The sequence below is a fragment of the Grammomys surdaster genome, unplaced genomic scaffold, assembly GCF_004785775.1.
Source record: "Grammomys surdaster isolate TR1022 unplaced genomic scaffold, NIH_TR_1.0 126163, whole genome shotgun sequence".
Taxonomy (NCBI): domain Eukaryota; kingdom Metazoa; phylum Chordata; class Mammalia; order Rodentia; family Muridae; genus Grammomys; species Grammomys surdaster.
The window spans coordinates 7,257,076-7,279,927 of NW_021620970.1; the positions used below are offsets into that span (position 1 = coordinate 7,257,076).

Genomic DNA, 22,852 nt, shown 5'->3' on the forward strand with positions numbered 1-22,852 from the left:
GGCCTTTATTGTCAGGTGTGAAGTGTAACCAGTAGCCTTGACAATAGCCTGTGATGTTTGGGTGTTTCCAAGGGGTGCCCTTGGTCAATGATTCAACACGTTTCAGTCCATTTCTGGCACTGGGAGTTTTACTTGGTGGCATAATTTGTCTAGTTGGTGCACTGTCTCTCCTATTATTTGGTAACTTCCTTTCATATATGTGTACATTTTAGGAAGCTTCTACAGTAGTAGGTAGGCCATTTGGAAAAACATATGAAAACATCCACCTTATTTTTTTGAGACAGGGTCTCTCATTGGCCTGCAGCTTGCTGAGTCATAAGCCCCACAGATCCACCTGTCTCCAGCTCTCCAGAGCTCCAATTACAAGGGCATCACTATGTCTAGACATTTTTTTTTTAAAAAAAAAATGTAGGTTCCAGGGATGGAGTTTAGGTCCTTAAGCACCTCATAGAATGAGTGATCTCCCCATCTTCCTGAGTAGTAATTTAAACAATATTCTGAAATCATATGTAGACTAAAATTAGCCCTGACTTACAATGGAGAAAAATGCTATCTGATGGCTCAGGGCACAAAGTTTAATGATTGCTTAAAAATATCAGACATTTTTTATTATTATTATTTTATCATTATTATTATTATTTCCTCTCTTCCTCCTTTCTTTTTCTTCTATTTTCTCCTTTGCCTCCTCTTCTTCCTCTTCCTCCTCCTCCTCTTCTTCTTCTTTTCTTCTTCCTCCTCCTTTCCTCGGATTTAAAGACACAGTCTCTGTATATGGCCTTAGCTTAGCTGGTCTAGACCTTACTTCGTAGACCAGATTATCCTCCAGCTCATAGAGATCCACCCGACTCTGCCTCCGGAGTGCTCAGATCAATAGGGTATGCAGCACCATGTCCAGCCTAGATGTTTTAATTTTTGCTTATAAATAGAACTTTAAAACTTGCCATGACTTCTACTGAGATCCAGAGAGGAGAAGCCAGGTTTTATGTTTGTTTGTTTGTTTGTTTTTAAAGAGGAGAAAGAAAGGAAAAGAGAATGGTCTCATTAACAGTGGACAAGAAATGCCGAGTAGCTAGCACGTGTGGCGGGCTTGGCTCGCGTGAGCAGTTCACTACCAGGGAAAGAGATCTACGAATCATCCAAAGGCTGGGAGCACTGCCTGCAGCTCCTTCTGTGGCTCAACCTTAAAATCCAAACAAACACTCACAAAGTACAAGTAATTTTGATGAGCTACTCACATTCTAGCTGAATTAAATAGCCTTCAATTTTAACTTTTCCTTTTCAGTTCAGTTTTGATTAAAGTTCAACTAACTCCTAATATAAATGATGCAGTTTTCATAACTCACAAAAAGTGTTAAGACTGAAACAGATCATATAACTCATCAAGTACAATTTCCCCCCTTGTTATGATGAATTCTAGAGATGTCAAATAGTGTAGCATTTACAGGAAAGCTGAGATTCCAGAATTACAGGCCTCTTGACTGTTGGTTCAGACGGTGCCCATATACAATCAGTTCTCACATCTGAGTCTGTGTAAGGGACACTGGTGGGGAGAAGTACTTGTTAAAATGTAGATTCTGGCCCTGTCAAGGTGTAAAAGTTGGTGAAGCTGTTTACTACCAACTCTGACAACCTGAGTTCCATCCCTGGAACTGACAGGATGAGAAGAGAGAACCGTTCCCTGCAAGTTGTCTTCTGATTGCCACACACACATCACAACATACACATCTCCCATTCCCAAATAAATAAGTACATGAAAGAACTATTTTAAAAAGGAGCTGGGGAGACAGCTCAGTGGAGGGTGTATTTTGTCTAATATGTGTAAAGCCACAGATTTAATTCCTGGCACTCAATAAAACAAACAAATTATGAATTCCTCCCCAATCTCAGAGATCGGGGGTGAGATGCAGGAATTTACACTTTAATGTGTTATTGAAGAACTTGTGATTCAGGTAACCTTTAGATCATACTCTGATAGAGAGTACTGGGAAGCTGTACAAATCACGAGCTCCCTTAGAACAAGACTGCTCTGTATTTTCAGGGTCAGACATCCAGTGACAGTAAACCAACCTTTCTTTGGGACTGGAGGAGCTGTTGGTCCAGTTGGCTATCACTTGGGACATTTTTGGTGCAGGCTGGTTTTATTAGAGATGAATCCCGGAGTCCTGCATATGTCAGACAAACCTTCCCCCACTGAGCTGTAGTCCCAGGCTCTGCCCCCTTCAGTAATTTTTTCAAAACAAGTTTTCACTAAGTTATCCAGACTGCCTTTGCATCTGCCATCTTCATGCTCCAGCCTTCCCGGTAGCTGGGATTACAGATCTGTGCACTAGGCTCCACTGAAAACTTTTCTCTACAGCTAAAAAAACCCACTGAGTGAGATGGGTGTTCCCACAAAGCAACTGTATGGTATCTGAGGAGTCTTTTAAACTGCAGCAGAGGCATCAGGCTCACACAGAATCCTGGCCTCTGGGAAAAGTTAAGATATTAGACATAGTCAGTTTTCATAGCCCTACCGTCTAGATTCTACAATTAGCATCTTGCTATATTTGTTTACTGGCTGTATACTCATCTTTCCATCCCAAGTACGAGGTTATCTTGCTTGCCAGGGTTTTAAATCCTTCCATCTCTACAGTGCTGTTTTTAACTTTTCTTTTGGCACAGCTAGTTTCTCTGTATTCCCTGTTAACTGTTTTGGCATCCGTCTGAGACTGTTATGATCTTCTTGAGACTGAACCTGTATCTCTGGTTTTAGAGTACATCTCTACACTCGTTAGAGCAGGCAGTCAGTAAGACTGTGTGATTAAATCTGTCTTAGTTTCATCTATCATTTTAAAATTAACACTGCTTCACATTTTCATGTGGGTAAATTTTCAGCTACTTCAAAACTCAGTGGATTAAAGTATGACTCCATCTTCCCAGAAACACATGCATTAACTTTTAGAGTGATTTTAAAATCCCTTTTTATGTAGTCTCATAACAAACCAGCTGCTCTGGAGTATATTTTTCTTTGAAATTTCAGGCACTACCTCATTATACCCATTACTATGGTTATAGAAAGCCACCAGTCTATTATAATTGAGAGCTAATCTCCTGTCCCACTACTCCAAAGTGTACATCTCTCTACCACTGAATTCTCTTTTCTCTGTAATCCTATATACTGCAACCTGGGTAATTCTTGTAAGCCTTTACATTTTATTCATTTAGTCTATATGTGTACGGGCATTCAGCATGCAGGCACACATGGAGTGTGTGTATGAGCATTCACCATGTAGGCACATATGGCGGCTAGACAGTGACACCTAGAAAGGGCAATGTCAAGATTATCCTCAATTGCCTCTTTCTTTCTTTCTTTCTTTCTTTCTTTCTTTCTTTCTTTTTTTTTTTTGAGACAGGGTTTCCCAGTACAGTCTAGGCTATCCTGGAAGTCATTGTAGACCAAGCTGGCCTTGAACTCAGAGATCCACTTGTCTTTGCCTCCTAAGTGCAGGGATTAGAGGCATGCCCCACCATCACAGCTGGATACCTCTCTGTCTTATTTTTAAGGCAAGGTCTATCACTGAGCCTTATCTGACAGCCAAGCAACCCTCACAGGCCCACTTGTTTCCACCCCACTGGTTCTGAGGTTATACATGCTGCAACCGCTGGTCTTTATGTGGGTGCTGGTGATCTGAACTCAGATCCTCACAACAAGAACGTTACCCAGAGCCAGTCCCTGAAACCATTCCCAATCATGTCATTTGCTTTCAGAGTCTCCAGTAGCCTCTTACTACCTATTGGTCCAAAGCTTGAAATTCTGTTTTCATCCCTAGTACTGATGACAGATCTTTTCATTCTTCAAAGGTTGGCCAGATTGTCATGACTTAAAGTTTTTTTTATTATATTGTGTGTATTTACATGTGTACTCATGCTATAGTACATATATGGAGGTCAGAGGGCAACTCTGTTAAGTTGTTTCTTTCCTTTTACCTTTATGTGGGACACAGGAATCAAACTCAGGTTACCAGGCTCCTGTAGCAAATGACTTTACCTGCTGAGCCATCTTGCTGGACTGTATATCTTTTTGCCTTTTTTTTAAATAAACATACAGATTTACCACCAAAGTGAAAAGTGTTCTGTTATTTTACATTCGATAGACAACCTTGCTGAGACATCACGGACCATAGACTATCCTGTGCATGTCTGTGTCTACCTAACAGGAGGAGGTCCTACAGTTAGGGAGCATGTCTGAAACCACTTCATACAGCCCTCAGCTTCTATGCTAACTGGCAGATCCAGAACTGTGACTATGATGGAAAAGAAATTGTCCATGATGTAGTATGAAGCAAAAGCTAGATGAACATTTTCAACACCTTGGGTTATTAAAGGCAAGTACATTCGGCAGAAAGGGATAAAAGCCTGGAGGACATTATCTGATTATAATTTGGCACGGAGGGAATTAAGCTTTGAAGATGATCATATTTTCTCACAAAGAAGCTTATATCAGGACTTCAAAGTAAATCAAAAGAGTGCCAGAGCCGGGCAGTGGTGGCGCACGCCTTTAATCCTAGCACTTGGGAGGCAGAGACAGGCGGATTTCTGAGTTCGAGGCCAGCCTGGTCTACAGAGTGAGTTCCAGGACAGCCAGTACTATACAGAGAAACCCTGTCTCAAAAAACCAAAAAAAAAGAAAAAAAAAAAAAAAAAAAAAAAAAAAAAAAAAAAAGAGTGCCAGAAAGGGAACGAGCTGTAGTCTAGTCAGTCATTCAAAGCTCAAATAAATAGTATCTCAAGTCTGAGCCCAAAAGTTACATTTTGGTAGTATTGTTAGATACATCCTTAAAAAGAAACTTCTCCAAAACAACAACAACAACAACAACAAAACAAACCAAAAAGAAAAAAACGAACAACAAAACCCAAAAAACCCCAAAAGAACAACAAATGCACAAAATCCCAAAAAACGACTTAACAATTTCATAACTACAGGCATGGTTCTCAAATACTGTTACATAGGGTGCAATATACAAATTCTTTTTGTTTTCAGGGGAAAGGCTAAATAGGTCAAATTGTATTAAGCTTATACAGAGTAAAATACTCACTGTACAAATAATTAATCCATATCAATAAATCTAGTAAAGGGCAGACTCAGTCTGCAGCACCAGTATCATGCCTGTGACACCAGATTGCTGGGACATTTGGGGGCTGCCTCAGCCCACTCCTGGAATATAGTCTCTAACTATGAGAAGAGAAGCACCACAGAGGAGGGGAGTACTTCCGACAGTGACAGAAGCCAGTGGCTGACAGAGAAGTTCAAGCAGGCCTGGACCTTCCCAATCTGCCCTACTTAACTGATAGGCCACATAAGGTCACCCAGAAAGATGCCGTCCTGTTCTACGGCTAGCAAGCACAACCTGCATGGGGAGACAGAAAAGAAGATTGGAGTACATATTTGGAGATATCCAGGCATTGATATTTGCAGTCATCTGGCCAGACTGATCTCAGTTCTGGGGAAGCAGCCATGTGACTTTAGTGATATCACCTCTGTAGATTTTCTTGCTTATGGTGTACTTGACCTGTACTTAAACCTAAGTGTTCCACCTTTATTTGAGCCAGGGTCTTACTATGTAACCGTGGCTTGCCTGGAACTTTGTAGATCAGGCTGATCTTGAACTCAGAGATCTGCACGGCTCTCCCTCCCACATACGGGGACGTCAGCATTTGCTGTGTGTTGCATACCCCAGAACTGCTTTATTCTGAGATTAGATTAATAAAGCTTGTTACATCGAATTCATTATTTGTGAATGCAATCCTTGTTTCGTAGTTTATTTCACAGAAAGACTCAAATATGTCTCCTTACATGGTTCTTAACTTCTGTGTTCCAAGGATGCTTTGCTTTTTATAGTCAAAGCTTCCACACAGATAGTTGTACTATAGTAGAAAGATACTAGAGTGAGCCTTGAGAACGCACACACATCTCTTGTTTTCATTGGTACAACACTCTTCTGGAGTCAAATAGGACAGGAAAGCAAGGTGCAGCTATAGTAAACTTGCTTCTTGGAGTGCTAACCTTTATTCCTTCATAACTAAGAAATCCACTGGGAATTAACAGAATAACTGAACCAAAATCAAGAGTATTCTGGCCACTGGTACACCTCCACCACTGCCTCTGATAAAGCTCACTGGGAATACCAAACATGGTAGCGGGCACATTACTGAGGCAGAGCTGTAGGAGATATTTAGACTTCATGCTGTCTGGCCACTGTTATTCTCATAGTCCAGAGATAAAAGGTACTCACAGCACATCACTGGTTTCAGGATTGGCGCACATATAACATGAAGGATGGTGGCAAGACGAATTCCTGTGGGGATGGAAGAGATTGCCTGAAGCTACAGAGCAAATGATGATGGATTTACAAGAGGAAAGAGGACAACGAAGTAAGGATGTGACCTGAAAAATGATGCTAGACTCATAGCAAAGCTCTGAGAAGCCATGTTACAAAAGACCAGGGCAGGTAAGGTAAAGGCCCTAGCTGCCAGGCTTGGCTACCTGAATTCAATCTCTGGGACCTACATGATGGAAAGAAAGAACCAATCCTTGCAAAATGTTCTTTGACCTCCACACTGGCCTTGTGCTGTGAATCCCCTCACTATAAATAATTGCAAGAAACCAACACAAAACCCCTTGATACCAGCCTTAGAAGTTTGGTCTTGGTTCTGAGTGATGGGTCTGGGTTTCTAATTCGAGCAAGAGTCCCTGGGCAGGAAGATTGATGACTAGAGAGATTTAGACTCCTAAGACTGTGATTTAGAACTGCATTTTCACAGATTCCCTTGGTGAGTCTGGCTGAGATAGTGTCTACTACAAAAATATAAGAATCCTTACTATTGCAAAGACTGAACAGTGAATGAGAACGGCTCCCATAGGCTCATGCTTGGATGCTTGATCCCCAGTTGGTGAAACTGTTTGGGAAGGATTAGGAGGTGTGGCCTTGTTGGAGGAGGTGTGTCACTGGGGTGGCTATGAGGTTTTAGAACCTCATGCTGTTCCAGTTGGTTCTCTCTCTTTCTCATGGTTACAGTCTCAATATGTGAGCTCTCAGCTACTGCTCCAGCACTATGCTTGCCTGCTTCCTGCCTCCTGCCACACTCCCACCATGATGGTCATGGAATGATCCTCTGAAGCTCTTAAGAAGCCCCCAGTAAACCTTTATTCATAAGTTCTCTTGGTCATGGTGTCTCCTTACAGCAATAGAAAAGTAACTAAGATAGACTTCATTTGTATATGTTCTGAAAACGGGTAACTGTTAGGTTTGCAGGTCTCTCCTCTGACCTTGTGTTATTTTTTTTTAGTATTTGTAACTGTTTTTCATATTTTATTTATTGACTAATTTTGTGACTGATTTGTGACACACTGTGTCACAGTGTGTCTATGTGTGTGTGTGTGAGTGTGTGTGTGTAGTGTGTCTGTGTGTGTAGTGTGTCTGTGTGTAGGACAGATGACAACTTCTGGCAGTTGGTTCTTTCCTGCAACCTCAGTCCCAGGAATTAAACTCAGGTCATTAAGCTTGGTAGCAGGTACCTTTACCCCCTGAGCCATCCTGCTTGCCTCGTGTTTATGTATTGAAAAGTACCTTTGCTCAACAATGTTTCTTGTCTTTCTGTTTCTCTGCTATCTGTAGAGATTTTGGCCTCTTGGACTTTGCTCTTTCTTTGCAAGCTACTTCCCAAGGTTCTGACCTATGAATAGTGTCTACGTTAATAATGTGTTGGCTCCACAGTGATAGAATAAGTTACCAGATAGCAATATCAAATAATACAGGATTCTATGTCACTTGTTTTGGAGGATAACAACCACACTGTTATCACAAGAGAATAATTTCATGCTAGAAATTTACTCTTGGTAGTCAGAACACACTACAGTTGGCTGACTGTATTTGAAGCCTTGATCCAACCTCTAGTGTGTAGACTTTGTCCTGAAGATAAAGAGTTACAACAGCTTTTAAACATTGTGGTACCTTAGATAAAGGCATATTCTAGAAATACAGCCTTGAAGACAGGTTGCCAAGAAGGTAGGAGCCATCAAAATGGACATGTATTTAAAGTCACTATCAAGGTGTCTGTTCAGAATGAAAAGAAAACATTTCTAGCAACTCTTCCTCTTCCGAAACTACTCTTATTTCAATAAACTAAACAACTATAGGTCTTAGGGCTGCTGAGGTGGCTCAGTGGTTAAGAACCCTGGCGCTCTTCTAAAGGTCTTGGGTTCAGTTCCCAAATCACCCACATGGTGGCTAACAGCCAGCTAACTGTGACTCTACTTCTTGAGGCATGCATGTGGTATACAGACATGCTGCAGGCAAAATACCCATATTCATTTTTAAAATCTCATAAATAAGTAAATATAATTAATATGCTGGACTTGCTTGAGGAGTCTCTTTATGGGGTTCAAGAGTGGGGAAGTTAGCTATTAAGGGGAGTAATCTGGGTGGTTTCTACCCTGAGTGATAGGCCATGCATTTATTTTTCCTACCATGCCTGTCCCTTCCAATAACACACAGGATTTTAATCATCTGTGTGCCCAATTTCGCAGAGACAGAAGTTTGTAAAGAGCAGAATCTCTTTAAAAGTTTACTACAGAGCAGTTTTGCCTCACTGGACATACACCCACAATTAGCTCAGGTTAAACCCTATTCTTCCTACTCTGATACTTTGAAGATAACATGGACTAGAAACCACTTAATTTACCGGGGGTGGAGGAAACTTATGTTATTGTTCAGATATGGGAGTATGGCAGTCTGATGCAAGTGGCAGTCCGAGGGCACTCTGGGGTTGCTATGTGAGCTGTGGGAGAGGGTGTGTGAGCATAGTGTGTACGGGTGAAGAAACTAGGCTGCAACGTGCTTCACAAGAAGGTGAGTGTGCATGACCCAAACCAAATGGGGTCCCAAGCTAAACCATCTCCAATGTCTACTGATTCATAAATGCACTGCGGTTCTAGCAAGTGGTGGTGTTGTATTAGTAAATCTCATATCAGGTCCTCTGCAGTGTCGGTCACTGTGAGGCAAAATCTGACATTTTCTCTTGTAACTTCAGTGAAGTTGTCATTCTCAAGACAAGTAGCATGGGATACTTTATTTTATACTTATATTCGGTAATGTTTATTCCTTCACCATGGAGCCAACAAATCATTAGCATAGATAGTATTCATAATTGGTGTGTCTTGTTTTTTTTTTTTCCTTTCTGGTGAAATATTCTTTAGCAAAGCTGCCATTCACAGTGGGGGAGGCTGGGCTGAATCCCTAACAGGGACTGGCAGAACAAAGGGTCCGACATTTATGGACTTTAGAGAGGAGGGGAGGGGTCTCTGACCTTAGAGAGTAGGGGTCCCTGAGTTTAGCAGACTTACACAAGTGCTACGCAGAACGTAGCTGTAACTTAGGGAGCTGATCCTATTGTTCCACCAACCAGGGCTGCTGCATGCTTATGTTTAGCAGCTTAGGGAAGCTATTACACAGGGCTGATGTATGGCTCATCCCCCTTACGGGCATCCTCTGTGATAGCATGCCTTCTTTATAATGTGAAGCAATGAAGGAAGGATAAAGATGGGATTCATTGTGTGTGTGTGTGTGTGTGTGTGTGTGTGTGTGTGTGTTAGAGTCCTGGAGCTGGAGCAACAGGATGCTATCAACTGCCTGATGTGGATACTGAGAGCTGAATGCTGCTTCTTTAAGAGTAATATGTACTCGGAACCGCTGACCCACCTCTCCGGTCCCCCCATTTTACATTATAGGAATGTGTTTAAGACATCAAAACCACATATTCCACCTTACATAAATATTTTCTACAAGTGGTTCCCAGTTACAAAACTGAAAGATGAATAGACACTTCTGGGTGGTGGCAAAGATTAAAAACACTTCTCAGTGGTTACGAGCAAGCACGGCTTCCTTAGAGGGCCTCGGTTGGATTCCTGGCACCCACATCAGCCCCAATCACCTGTAACTGCAGCTCCAGGCGAGCCTCTAGGCATCCAAGTTAGGGGCAGTTCTGCTTGGGCCTAACTCAGTAAGTAAACCTATTAACTGGTAAGGAGAGGAGCAGACCCTTCATCAAGGTTGATCTCAGCAAGTCTCGCTATAAACACTAGAGGGCAGAGATGATTCTGCCATATTGGATGAATTGCAGAAAATGACGTGTCTTTCTTTCTATAGTGCTGTCCTCATTAGAGCTATGAAGGTAGAGTGAGCGTGTACACCGAAAGCTAAGCTGAAGTTACTTCCAAGTCTCTTGTTTTTCTCCTTTTCCCCTGTCTGCCATCAATTCTCAGTAACAACCTTCCCCGCACTTGAAGCGCCATGCTCCACAAGTACCTCAGGCAGTTTTTGTAAGGAGAATTGCCTGAACCATATCTAGGGCTGTGTGTGAGTCAGCATTTCACCTGAGCATGAAATCAGAACGATTTAAAGTAAGCAATGTAATCTTTTTTTTTTGAAAGACATACACATGTCCTTGGAGAGGCTTTAAGAAAAATTGGCGTTTCTAAGCTTATGAATAGTTTATTACATTTCAACAACTGTGTTGTGAATCAATAAAACAAAAGCTAAGGACAATGAGCTCAAGTTATTGATTCTTAAGTTTCAAAATAGAACAGTAGGAAAGCTATAAAAAAAGGGATTTTGGAGTTTGCGACCACTAGGGATCTAAAGCATCAAAACACAGACTAAGAAAGTCTAGGACACAGGAAGACTCCAGCAGCTCCCTCAGATAGCTAATTCACGTCATTTACTTTTCACTTTAAAAAGTATCTTAAATTTCTAATATTTATTTATTTACTTTTTATTTATTTATTTATTTTGTTTTTTTCAAGACAGGATCTCACATGTAGCTCTGCCTATCCTAGAACTCACAATATAGACCAGGCTGTCCTCGAACTCACAGAGATCCACCAGTCTCTGCCTCTCAAGTGCTGGAATTAAAGGCATGTACACTACTATGCCCAGCATAAATATTTAACTTTTTGTTTTTGGAGACAGAGTTTCTCTGTGTAGTCCTGGCTGCCCTAGACCTCGATATATAGATCAGGCTGGCCTCCAACTCACAGAAATCTGCTTGCCTCTGCCTCCTGGGCACTGGAATTAAAGGAATGTGCCATTATGTCCCGGTTGAACAAAGGATTTTCTTGCCTAAATATGTTGCAGATCTGTGACTTCAAGATGAATGAGGAAAACAAACAAACAAACAAACAAACAAACAAAAACAAAAAACCCCAAAACAACCCAAAAACCTAACTATATAGTCCAGGTCGTCGTATACAGGAAGCGACATGGCACGGAACTTTTCAAAACTCAATGAGGTGCGTGTACGGTCCATTGGTGTCCAGCTTTAACACTTGCCGGTTCCCGTACGTGCCGTGCGCCACCGCAACCCCCGCTTCTACACACTTGCTGTTGTTGGCCACGGTTTTTTCACACAGACTCACAAACTGGGAGTACAGTTCTAAGCCCTCCTCCTTTCCGGAGTTAGAGTGGTACTGCATGTTCCGTCCTTTCACCCGGCCTCCGAGGGTGGCTTGTGGGATGATCAGAATGTCGCCAGGCAGATCTAGGATTGAGACGTGCTTGCCGCTTTCCGTTTCACTTAACTTCACATTTAACAGCGTATTGACTGGGTAAAGAAAAGAGGCAAAACATTTTGAAGGGGAAAACAAACATGAAGAAAACCATCAATCTGTTAGTTGGCTACCAAGTTTCATATTTGAAACCTAGTATGCAAACCCAGTCTGAAGACGTTACAAAGGGCTTCACTGAACAACACAGCCCGAGCACAAAAAACACAGAAAATTCTGAATGCTAGCTATACAGAGAATACCAAGGTGCTTCAAATCTGACCTGATAGCTAGACTCACCTATACAAAGTTTAGCCCAGAAGACCCACATTCAAAGAAGTAGACGCACACTGGAACCCGTTGCCTGTGGGAACGCATGGATGTTTATCTCTCTGCTCCTTTCATTTCTTAAACAAATGGTTGGTTCATTCCATTATAAACCAATGATTTTGTAATTTCAAAATTTAAGGCAATATTAACACGAACTAACATTTTATAAATAAGGCCTATTGGGAAAATGTAAAGGTGAAATTCACTATTAGAGATGAGAAAGTAAAGAAAAGGTACTGGCAGCTTCTATGTATATGAATATGTATGTGTATATAAGTATATGTATATATGTATGTGCATATATATGTATGTGCACATAGGTACATATATGTATGTATGTGCATATATATATGTAAATGGGAGGCTGAGGAGAAGACGTGGTTATTAAAAGTACTGACTACTCTTCCAGAGGATGGAGATTTGGTTCCCAGCATTCACGTAACAGCTAACAGCTGTCTCTGTCTCCAGTACCAGAGGATCTGATGCCCTCTTATGGCCTCTGCAGGCAACATTTGCACATGGTACAGAGACAGGCAAAACAGCCATACACATACATACAAATAAAATCTCACCCCTCTCAAATCCAAAACAAAAAACCCATGGCAATGTTTTTATAAGCATAATAAGACTGTTTATCCAAACTACCGTAAACATCTATGCGTATCTAGAAACCTAAACTATTTCAACTTTAACCATTCTGAAGTATAAACCGAGATGTCTACATCTACACTTAGGTTCCCAGTCCCTTCACAAAGGTAAAAATGAATTCTTCTTATGAAGAACAGAACAAGTAGCAAAGGAATTCTATAAACCTTATAGTCTCAGTACTGCGTGTGTGTAGAGGCAGACAGAACTCTGTGAGCTTCAGCCCAGCTAGGGCTACACAGACTTTTTTTTTTTTTAATTTTTAATGGTACGCTTTCTAGTTTGGTCGATTTCAGTTACTTCACATCCTACAGTAAACATCAGTAAGGATTTGGTATATTTTCCTACTCCACAAGTCATGCATTTAACCTGGTAAAAATCAGTTGGTTCCTAACCTATGCTACAAGCCCCACTGCTTTTCATTAACTAACATCTCTCTTTAAACGCCTTTGTAATTCCCTGTTGTGAAGAGGTACCATCAGCCAGCAGCCCCACTGATTAATCTCAGGAAACAGGAAGTCTCCTGAACACTTCATTCCTATGGAAATCACTATTTAGCTACTCAGGCCTCAGACTCCTAAATTAGCAATTCTGGATTACTGGCAATGAGCACTAATACCATTTTATTAGACTTTCATATACCTCCCTCTACTGGCTCTAACTGAGAACTCACATGTGTATATGTAGAAGAAGAGGCAATACAAAGAGAAATAGAAGCAAGTTGAATTGAAATGAGACAATAATTAAGAGTGTGGTAGAAACTTAAAGATTATAAGACAGGTTATTAATCAAATACCTCCAATAACACAGACACGAAATTAAGCTTTGGCAGACCACTGATCACAGTACAATTATATTGAAGATGAACTGAGGAAGACTCTACACATTTCTGTTTTAGCTATGATATTTCAGATTTCATGGACATATACTTCAGGCTATATGGAGTATAACTGGTTATTCTCCCAGTGTACATAAAGCTTGGCTGGAAAGGTCTAAACCCATGAGCACGTGTGAGGCTTTAAGAGAACCTCTTCACACAGAGAACCTCCTCACACCGTTCACTTACGGAAGACAGGGGCATACAAACTAAGCTCTCAATAATAAATGGTTCTTTTGCTTGTACTTCAAGCTGCTGAACGTGATTCTTACCCATACAGTCCTTTACTGAGAATGATAAACTTGTTAGACTAGTCATTAAAAGACTTAAGGTAGCGTCCTCTGTGCTTGCTTTCATTCACCACAATCTTACCCACGTATTTAGAGTGACCTCATAAAGAAAGACAGAAGCACACAGGTTTAGTCACTAAGACACAAAATGAAGGCTGGGTTTCATGGATTCACTTTACCTCATTATGATTAAGACATTAAGATCATGACACAGCTTTGCAAAGTCAATCTTCGTTTTTCTGAGACAGGGTTTCTCTGTGTATCCCTGACTCACTGTGTAGACCAGGCTGACCTTGAACTCAGAGATCTGCCTGCTTCTGCCTCTGGAGTTCTGGGATTAAAGGCATGGGCCACTATTTCTTGGCTACAAATGACCAACATTTTACTTTTGTGCTTGAAGACTCTTATTACATTCCTGTCGACAACAAAGATGACCAGGGTGAAATACTAACTTAGGAAAACAAAGAGAATGTCTAACACCTCAACATCAGGATTTCACAGACTCCCTCTCCAACAGAAGGAGCTTTATTTTCTTTCCTTAAGCCTTCAAAGGCTCCTTATTATCCTCTAGATTCACATGTCAAACTGTTGGTTACAAGTTTTCTATCCTTACCCATCATGCAGTCCTTTCTTAAGTATTGTTTTCATGCTTTGACAAAGTCATCAAGAATGGTCGAAATATAAGCATACAATTTCCTCTACTGGTTGACTTTTGACTAAGATGTCATCAGTGGGTTATCTGCCCATGAGTTTCACTACTCTCCTCTTGGCTAGATTAATTCCTGTGAGCCCTGACTGTCTGTCTGCACTGCTTTTCTTTGTGACATATCTTGCTTTCTTGTTCAGGCTGGTCTCCAATCTCAGGATCACGGGATTCCCTTGCTGCAGCCTCATAAGTAGCTGTAACTACAGGTACATGCTACTGTGCTTAATTAAATATCTTATCAATCTAACTAGTATGTGCTATATTTTACTAATGAGGAGCATACAAGCCAACTCCAAGCTTAGGAATAGTCCCATCATTTTAGATTTTTTTCCTGTACATAATTTTTGGACCAAATACTACTTTTTAACTATGATTTGATTCAGTATGTCTGAACCTATGGAATTATCTATCAGAAGGAATATGCTGGGCCATGAACTCCTTATGATACCGGAAAGCTGTAGCAGGTGAGTTATTGCTCTGTGATCCTGGAGGATTTACCCTGTTTCCCCTGTCCTCAGAGGATGTATGGCTTTATGGGTTTATTTTTATCTAAGTTTGGGTATTAACACTAAGTTTAGTTAAGGAACTAGCAGAACTATATTTATATGTTTATACAAAAACCTACAAAAATGGTTGCTATAAATTCTCCTCTATCAATGCTATAAGCCTGCATGGTCCAGATTTGATTGGACACACATGCTGTAATACATTGTCCTCTATTGCCCATTAGGGGTGCTCTTATCCGACGGAGACAGGGAAGGGACCATGGTGGCATGAGAGGAACAACAGAGGGTAACAGGAAGTAAAGAAAGTCAAAGTTTATGATAAACATCTATAAAACCTATCACTTTGTAGAACACACACACACACACACACACACACACACCCCACACAGAGCCTGATAAAGAAAGCAGCACACGTCTGCTTGGATCTCCATGGCCACTGTACTCTCACAGCCTTCTGTACTCTGGGCAGAACTGTGCTGTGCACAAGGGCTTATGTGTCTATCTTCTAAAGCAGTCTACAAACCATTTGTAACACTGGGATGTTTTAAAAGAGTTCCATCATATGCACGTTCTTTAAAATTTACAATAAGCAATATTATTAATACACTAACACAATTTAGGATCATGTTTCTTGGGGCCGCACAGATGGCTCAGCAGTTAGGAGCTGCTGCTGCTCTTCCAGGGAACCCTGGTTCAATTCCCAGTGGCCACAGGGCAGCTCACGTCTCTCTGTAACTCCGGTTTCAGGGGATCTTATGCCCTCTTCTGGCCTTTGAGGGCATCAAGCATGTATGTGGTAAACAGACATACACTTACACAAAACACCAATACACACTGAAAACAGAAAAGAAAGAATAAACCACCCAATCACCCCATGTTCCTTGCGCTGGGTCTGCACTCCAAGCTAATCCAGAGGCTGCAGCATAAAGACTGTACACTCAATCCCTTTCTGGGATACAGAAGGAACTGAAGGTAAACTGTGGTCAAGACTTTAAGATTTTTTTTAAATTAAAAAAATTATTAGTTTGCAAAGAATTCGGACTTATTACAGATTTTTTTTCATTCAAAGTGTTTTTCTTTGGATGTTAGTTACTAAAAAGGGACTTAGGATACAGTACAGTGGTGGAGCACTTTCCCATCATGCTCTAGGCCCCGGCTTCAACACGGGGCACTATAACACTATAGCAAACCAAAGCGGAAAAGGTAAAAAATAAAATAAATTATGCTTCTTGGCTGAGGTTATAGGTCAGTGTTGAGCACTTGCTTAACATGGACAAGTTCAACCCAAAGCCCTAAAAACCAAACAAAATCCCACTGAAACCAATAGTGTACAGAATCCCACTGAAACCAACAGTGTACAGAATCCAGCTGAAACCAACAGTGTACAGAATCCAGCTGAAACCAACACAGAGTTGTTTTGAATATTTTGGTGTACAGAACCCAGCTAAAGCAACACAGAGTTGTTTTGAATATTTTGGTTCATTTGCTCACAGTAGTTCTATCTTTGCTCCTTTATTCGTCCCACATCATAAAGAGTTTCAGTACAACATCCTCAAGCCCCTCTAGCTGTGAGAAGAGAGAAAACACATACCCATTTTGGGAAGAAGTTCTGTGTCAGCTCCCTTGAAGAAACACACATAGATCACCAATCCTCTCCGAATCTGTGAGAAATGACCACAGGAATTCAGATTAGGAAGGAGTCTACAGAGAAACAGCTCACTGGGAAACATTTCACAGTGTCTACAAGCCAAGGGAATGGAATAAGGAGGGTCTTGAATTCTAAGTAAATTATGAGAAACAAAACAATCTTGGCCAAGTCTTAATCACCGTGCTTATGTAAAAGATTACAATAGAGTCAAGAGAGGTGAACATTACAAACCACACCTGCATTTATTTCCACTGAGTCAGCAGAGCTTTCAAACAGCCTCCCCCAAACCCTGCCAGACACACAGAAAGAGTTACAGGATGATTTATTCAACATCAAATGATTCTCCTTTTCCCATATGGGGACGTTGAATAAGCAAGTGTTATTGGTGTCTTCTGATGTTACTTTTTATTTCCCCCTAAGTCACTTATTTAAAGAGAGTGGACCCACATAGAGTCTTATTTTTACAAACTCCAGGAACTGTTCAATTGCTTTTTCTGTTATTGTGGTCAATGCCTTAAGAAAACTCAATGATTAGGCTTTGAAAATGACATTTTATGATAAGTTCTATAGGAAAAGGTTGGTTGTTATCAGGAATATACACTTACTCATTTTACCTAATGACTTGAATATTTGTTTACTAGTTCCTGTAAGACAGACTACAAGAAAATAAGTGATAAATGACTTCGTTGCTACCGCTGAGGGAATCGATTCTACGTTAATTTCCTTCACTCACTTGATTCAGAAGCCACCGCAAAGATGAAATGAGTTAACAAGTGCAAACTACTTAAAACAGTGCTGAGCTCATGGTAAGTACGACACAGGTGCTTACCAAATGCTATATAAGAACAAATAGGAAGGCAGACGCACAGTTTATTTCATGCCTTAACTTCCAAAGCATTTTGCATGCTTTATACATGTTTGGGACTCAACCATTGGCGGCATTAACATTCAACGAAATCTTTCTGGTTCTAATGGTTTTCTATGTAAATAAAGCTCTGCACTCATGTTTGAATTACCTGGAAAAAGATTTTAGTTTAATTATGTGCACTTGTGTGTCTGTGTACAATGGCAGGTGTCTGTCATGCCTAGAGGAGGTCCTCGGATCCCACGGAGCCGGAGTTACAGGTGGTGGTGACCAGCCCTGCATTGCAGAATAATGGAATCTAAATACTGGAAGTGAGATTCCCTAAAAATTCTGAGACTCGCTTGGCGAGGTGGCTTACGCTGTTACCTAAACACTTAAGATACTAAGGCAGAAAGATCATCCGCAGGCTGAGGGCTACAGAGAGAAGCCGTCGGGCACAGGCCACCACCAGAAGCAAGTCCAAAGAGACAGCTAGGCAGCCCACTGGGGTGAGCAGACGGAAAGGGACAAGCTCTTCTTCCCAGGAGAGATGACAGGAAGACCAGCACGGTTCCGCGGATAGGGCCGGGCGTTACCTCCACCCACTGCGCCGCGGCGTCTCCATCGGCCGGGCGCACTTGTAGGCGAGCGTGCAGGCACTGCTGCAGGAGTGCACGAGCCTGTGCCTCACGACCACCGTCCGCCATGGCGCGGGTCCGCGCTGCGCATGCTCGGATCCGCTCCTCCCACTGCCCGTGGCTCCGCCCTCTTAGGGTGGAGCCTCTGCCTGGCTCTCGGGAGTCCCGGATGTGGATCTGACCTGCTAGCTATAGTCCCTCGGAGGGTTTTTGTTTAGAGCTCCCCCTTTCTCCCTCCCTCCCTCCTTCTTTAACTTAATCTCATCCTCGAATACTTTGTTTTTGGAGATATGGTCTCATAGAGCCGGGGTTGCTATCCGAGTAGTTGAGGCTGACCTTGAACTTCCCCCTCCTTCCGATTGCAGGAATTACAGGTTTGCCCGCCCACAGCCCCACCCCCACACCGTCGGGCTCTGCTACCTATCATTTGAAGAAACATTTTTCACCTCAGAAAGCTTAGGTTTCCAGATGTTGCAAAGGATGTAAGTCAGAGTTAAATCCGTACTATGTTCATTGTAAAGACATAACTAGGATGAAATAATCAATTGATCTCAAAGCAGGCAGAGAGGGAACTAAAACAGGTTCTTAACCTGTGGGTCACCTTTTGGGTGGTGGTGGGGGGGAAGATTTACATCTTGATTCATAACAGTAGCAAAATTACAGCTATGAAGTAGTAATGAAAATCATTTTATGGCACCTGAGAAACTATTAAAGGGTTGCTGCATTAGGAGGGTTGAGAGCCACTGAGCAAAAAGCTAGAAGTCTTTCAAAATATATTTTGCCCACTCAAAGCAGTGTTGTCTTCTATATCAGAAAGGCTACAAGTCATTCTGATTCCATAGTTGCAGAAGGGTGTTTATAAAGTATATGAATGCACTGGGGGGGGGGGAACCAATTCTTTTTTTATTATTTTAACTTTTCATTTACACACATTTTAATTCAAATATAATTATACTCACATTCCTTCCCCGCCCCTCCCAAGTCTCTGCCCCTAACTTCTTTCATTTTCCCTCACATTATTAACCCTTTTCTTCAATTATTATAGCTACTTTATGTATGTGCAAATATATAAATACAACCTGTTGAGTCTGTTTTTGTTGTTCTTGTGTATATGGTTTCAGAGCTGATCCCTTTGTACTGGGTGACCAGTTAGGGGGCTCATTCATAGGAGAGGTTAATTCTCTTTCTGTGTAGTCACTAGCTGCCTGTAATTCTTTGTCTAGGGGTGGAATCTATTGAGATGTCCTATTGCCTTTGTTCGGGCTTCATTTATGCAGTCGTTTCTATGAGAGATTTGTTTTTGCAGCAGACATCCTGGTATTCTGTCTCTTACAATCTTTCTGCTTCCTCTTCTGAGATGTTCCTTGAGCCATAGATGCAATGTGACGTGATGTAGATGTAGCCACTGGGGCTGGGCTTCCCACAATCCTTTGGTCTCCGAATTGTGTCCAGTTGTGGTTCTCTGTGACGATTCTTATTTGCTGTAAAGAGAAGCTTCCCTGGTGAGTGGTGAGAGTTACACTCACCAGTGGATATAAGGATAAGATTGAGAATGTGATTAGAAATTCCATTGCTCTAGTGCAGTTATGGTATGTAGTAGATTCTCATCTAAGACCCCATGATCTCACTCCCCCCACCCGGGAATTTGGCTAGGTTCTAGAAGTAGGAATGATTTTCCCCTTCTCGAGTGGGCTTTAAATCCAATTAGACAACTGTTGGTTACAACTGACTTGGGAGTGCCATTGTACTGCACCTTTCTGGATATCTTGCCTTGCCGGTCCTTGTGGTTCATAGTCTCACTGCTGGCCCGAACTGTTAATTGCTTCACTCCTTGGGCAGCTTGCATAGCATTGTCTGGTAGCGTGGAAGCTAGCCACAGAAAGGAGGCTTTCAGGTTCGATACGGCTTGAATAGTCTTGAGTCCCGTGTGTTAAGTGTAAGATATCGTCAGCAAAAGAAACTTTCCTTCAGCCTTGTATTCAGGGCAACAACAATAGTTTATGTTGTTTTGGAATTCCTTGGACTACCATGATTTTATTATTTTACATTTGCCTAAAATGATACATAGTGAGTATAACTGCATTTATACATATACATACACATCATATACATGAATCTATACCTAATTTCTGTCTATATTTATATCCCAAAAGAAGTTATGTCACTTGGGCAGACAGTGCTCCTCATAAGAACCACAGACTCACAAACCCCTCAGTACCAGACAGGATAAGTCTCCTTTTGAATGGAGGAGAGCACTTCTTTAGAAGATATCCTTGGGAGGACTATTCTTATCTCAGAGTGTGCTTGCTCACCAGTAACTGAGTTCGATACTTCTACAGTCCTACAACATTTTCTGATGTACACAATGGCATCGAATTCTGTGGTCCGTTTTCCTTAAGCACTTATTAGAATGTAAATAAAAGTAAACAGGGCTTGGTTTTCTTTCCCACGAAATCTATTCCATGAAAGTGCATAGGATTAGCGTTTATTTCTCACAGATGAGGAGGGTTTAGCGGGGGAATAATAGTGTTACCCCGATTGCATTTCTCAGGTCATTGATTTGGGCTCAGTTGGCACAATATATTCATGTCTGCTGTTTTAGAGGATGACATCACTGATGGTGTCGCTGTCCATACAAAGTAGTACTAGAGGAAAATAATCCATGCATAATCAGTAGGCCTTTGTACACAAACTGAAGCTGTTTGCTGACTGGTTATCTTCCAGCCTCCCTAACACTCTTAGTAACAAGAAAATGAAAACTCTCACATTATCCCTGATGGCTGGGTCACAGGGGCTCCCACGTTGACTGTCTTCTGTGTACTATTCATAAGTTGAAGTGTCCGTGCCTGCACCTGTATGTCACTGTAACTATTGAGTCTGTACTCAGCCATTCAGATTCCAATTTTACAAATCGAAAGGAACATTGCTCTAGAGACCCAGGCTGTGCTCCAGAGTAAGTGAAGACTTTGGTGTTTATTCGTGTGTGAGGGCCGGAGATAGGGGGCGCTTTTGCCATTAGGATGTATAGTTCCCAGGGGGTCTTTGCACAACAAGAACAACCTGAAGCCTTCTGTGATTAGATAGTGTTTGGTTGTTAGTGGTTAGTGTCTCAAAAAATCACCAGTTATTTTTAACTTTGCCTTTGGGCGAGAATCTCTTAGGCTGAGAATGTTAGTTAAAAAAAAAAAAAAATCTATCCACTTATTCTTTTCTTCTGCCTGCAGAGGGCAGTAACGAGGAGACATTAAAGCAAGCGTTTTCTTTCTGTGTTCTATTTTATGAAAACTGTTCTCACAGAGAATTCATGGAAGTAGGGCATGCAGGCAATAGGATAGCAAAATTTGAATAAGTGAAGAGTAAAGATAATTAAATTGCATTAGTAAGTTACACTAGAGTACATTTACTAGTTAAGATGGTCATTTTTGGCTGGAATTCTGATATAGTACATAGGGACACTTTGTTTTTTTTGAGACAAGGTCTTATATTCCAGGCTAACCTTAACCCACTATGTACCAGAGGATAACCCTGAACTCTTGATAGTATTCCACCTCCTGAGTGTTGGGATCACAGGTATGCTTTACCACTCCCAGCTTGTGTGGTGCTGGGGATAGAACCCAGGGCCCTGTGCAAGCTGGCAAATGCTTTACCAACCAAGCTATATCCCAGTCCTTGGTTTTAATTTTCGAAAGTCAGACAGTCACGTACATCCCATTTAATGCCAAGGGGAAGCAGGTTGTACAATTTACGTCCAAGATAACGGGAAAATAAAGCATCAGGTCAGCATTAGAGGAAGATTGTGATACAATGGCTTGTAGGTCTGCTTTGCCTTGTGATTACGTAAGAAATTACTTTTGGATGCCTGAGATCAGTGGTTAAGAGTACTTGCTACTCTTGGGGAGGACCCATGTTTGTTTATGAGCACCCACATGGTGGCTCACAACTACCTGTAGCTCCAATTCCAGGGAATCTAATGCCCTCCTTTGTCTTCCTTAAGCACAGTACACATTTAGTGCATGTATGTACATGGAGGCAAACACACACACACACACACACACACACACACACACACACACACACACACTTTAAAAATAAGTATTATTTTAAAAGAAGGAAGAAATTACTTTTGGGGCAAGAATGATTTTCAAACAGCTACCATAATAAAAGGGGCCGTAGGGATAATAAGTCAATTGTGTGTGAATTCTATATCCCCTATGATGGTGTAACAATTGATGGAGACATGTTTTCAGTTGCTTAGTTCATTCAGTTTGGTCATCCCACACTCTAGCATTCAAAAATAGTTCACAAGTATGAGAGGCCTAGGTACCACTTCCTGGTCCTGAAGAAGGAAAGATGTGTACAGGAAACAGTCTGCTTCCTAGTGCTCAGGGTAACCGGCGGCTTTCCAGTGATTTATCTCCAAAGTGAGCCTCTTACCTGCGGCTTTACAGAGAGCTGTGCTAATAAGAAGTGCACCTGGAAGAGGTCCCCCTGTCTTACAGGAAGTGGACGGACTCTGCCCTCCTGCTTCAAAGCCTAGAGACGTTTTCTTTATCGGTGCTTGGGAAGATGATCTGGTTATGAGAAATTGGTTCACATGAACTAAAATACATAGAATACTAGAGTAGAATCAGAATTCTAATTTATTTATGAATAAGAAGATGTAATGCAGTGACAGAGAGTGGAAAAATCTCACATAGGGCATGATTGGCACATTTTACTCTCCGAATGTGGGATATGGGAGCCTATCCTGACTGTCTCTATTAGCAATGTGGGATACAGAGCATATCCTG

General features: G+C 41.5%; 1 protein-coding gene across 2 annotated transcripts; it reads right to left on the reverse strand.

The window, feature by feature from the left end:
* Positions 1 to 708: 708 nt before the first annotated feature.
* Dtd2 (D-aminoacyl-tRNA deacylase 2) lies at positions 709 to 18,147 on the reverse strand. Of its 2 annotated transcripts, XM_028757479.1 has the most exons (4): positions 18,021 to 18,147; positions 16,524 to 16,593; positions 11,367 to 11,637; positions 709 to 1,180 (listed from the first exon to the last, which is right to left on the reverse strand). In XM_028757479.1, exons 1-4 carry the CDS (start codon positions 18,129 to 18,131, stop codon positions 1,126 to 1,128), a joined length of 507 nt encoding a protein of 168 aa, XP_028613312.1. In that variant the 5' UTR covers positions 18,132 to 18,147; the 3' UTR covers positions 709 to 1,125. The 2 variants fall into 2 exon arrangements, with proteins under 2 accessions (XP_028613312.1, XP_028613311.1); XM_028757478.1 differs by lacking the exon at positions 709 to 1,180 and having other exon boundaries at positions 11,045 to 11,637; positions 18,021 to 18,144.
* Positions 18,148 to 22,852: the final 4,705 nt, after the last annotated feature.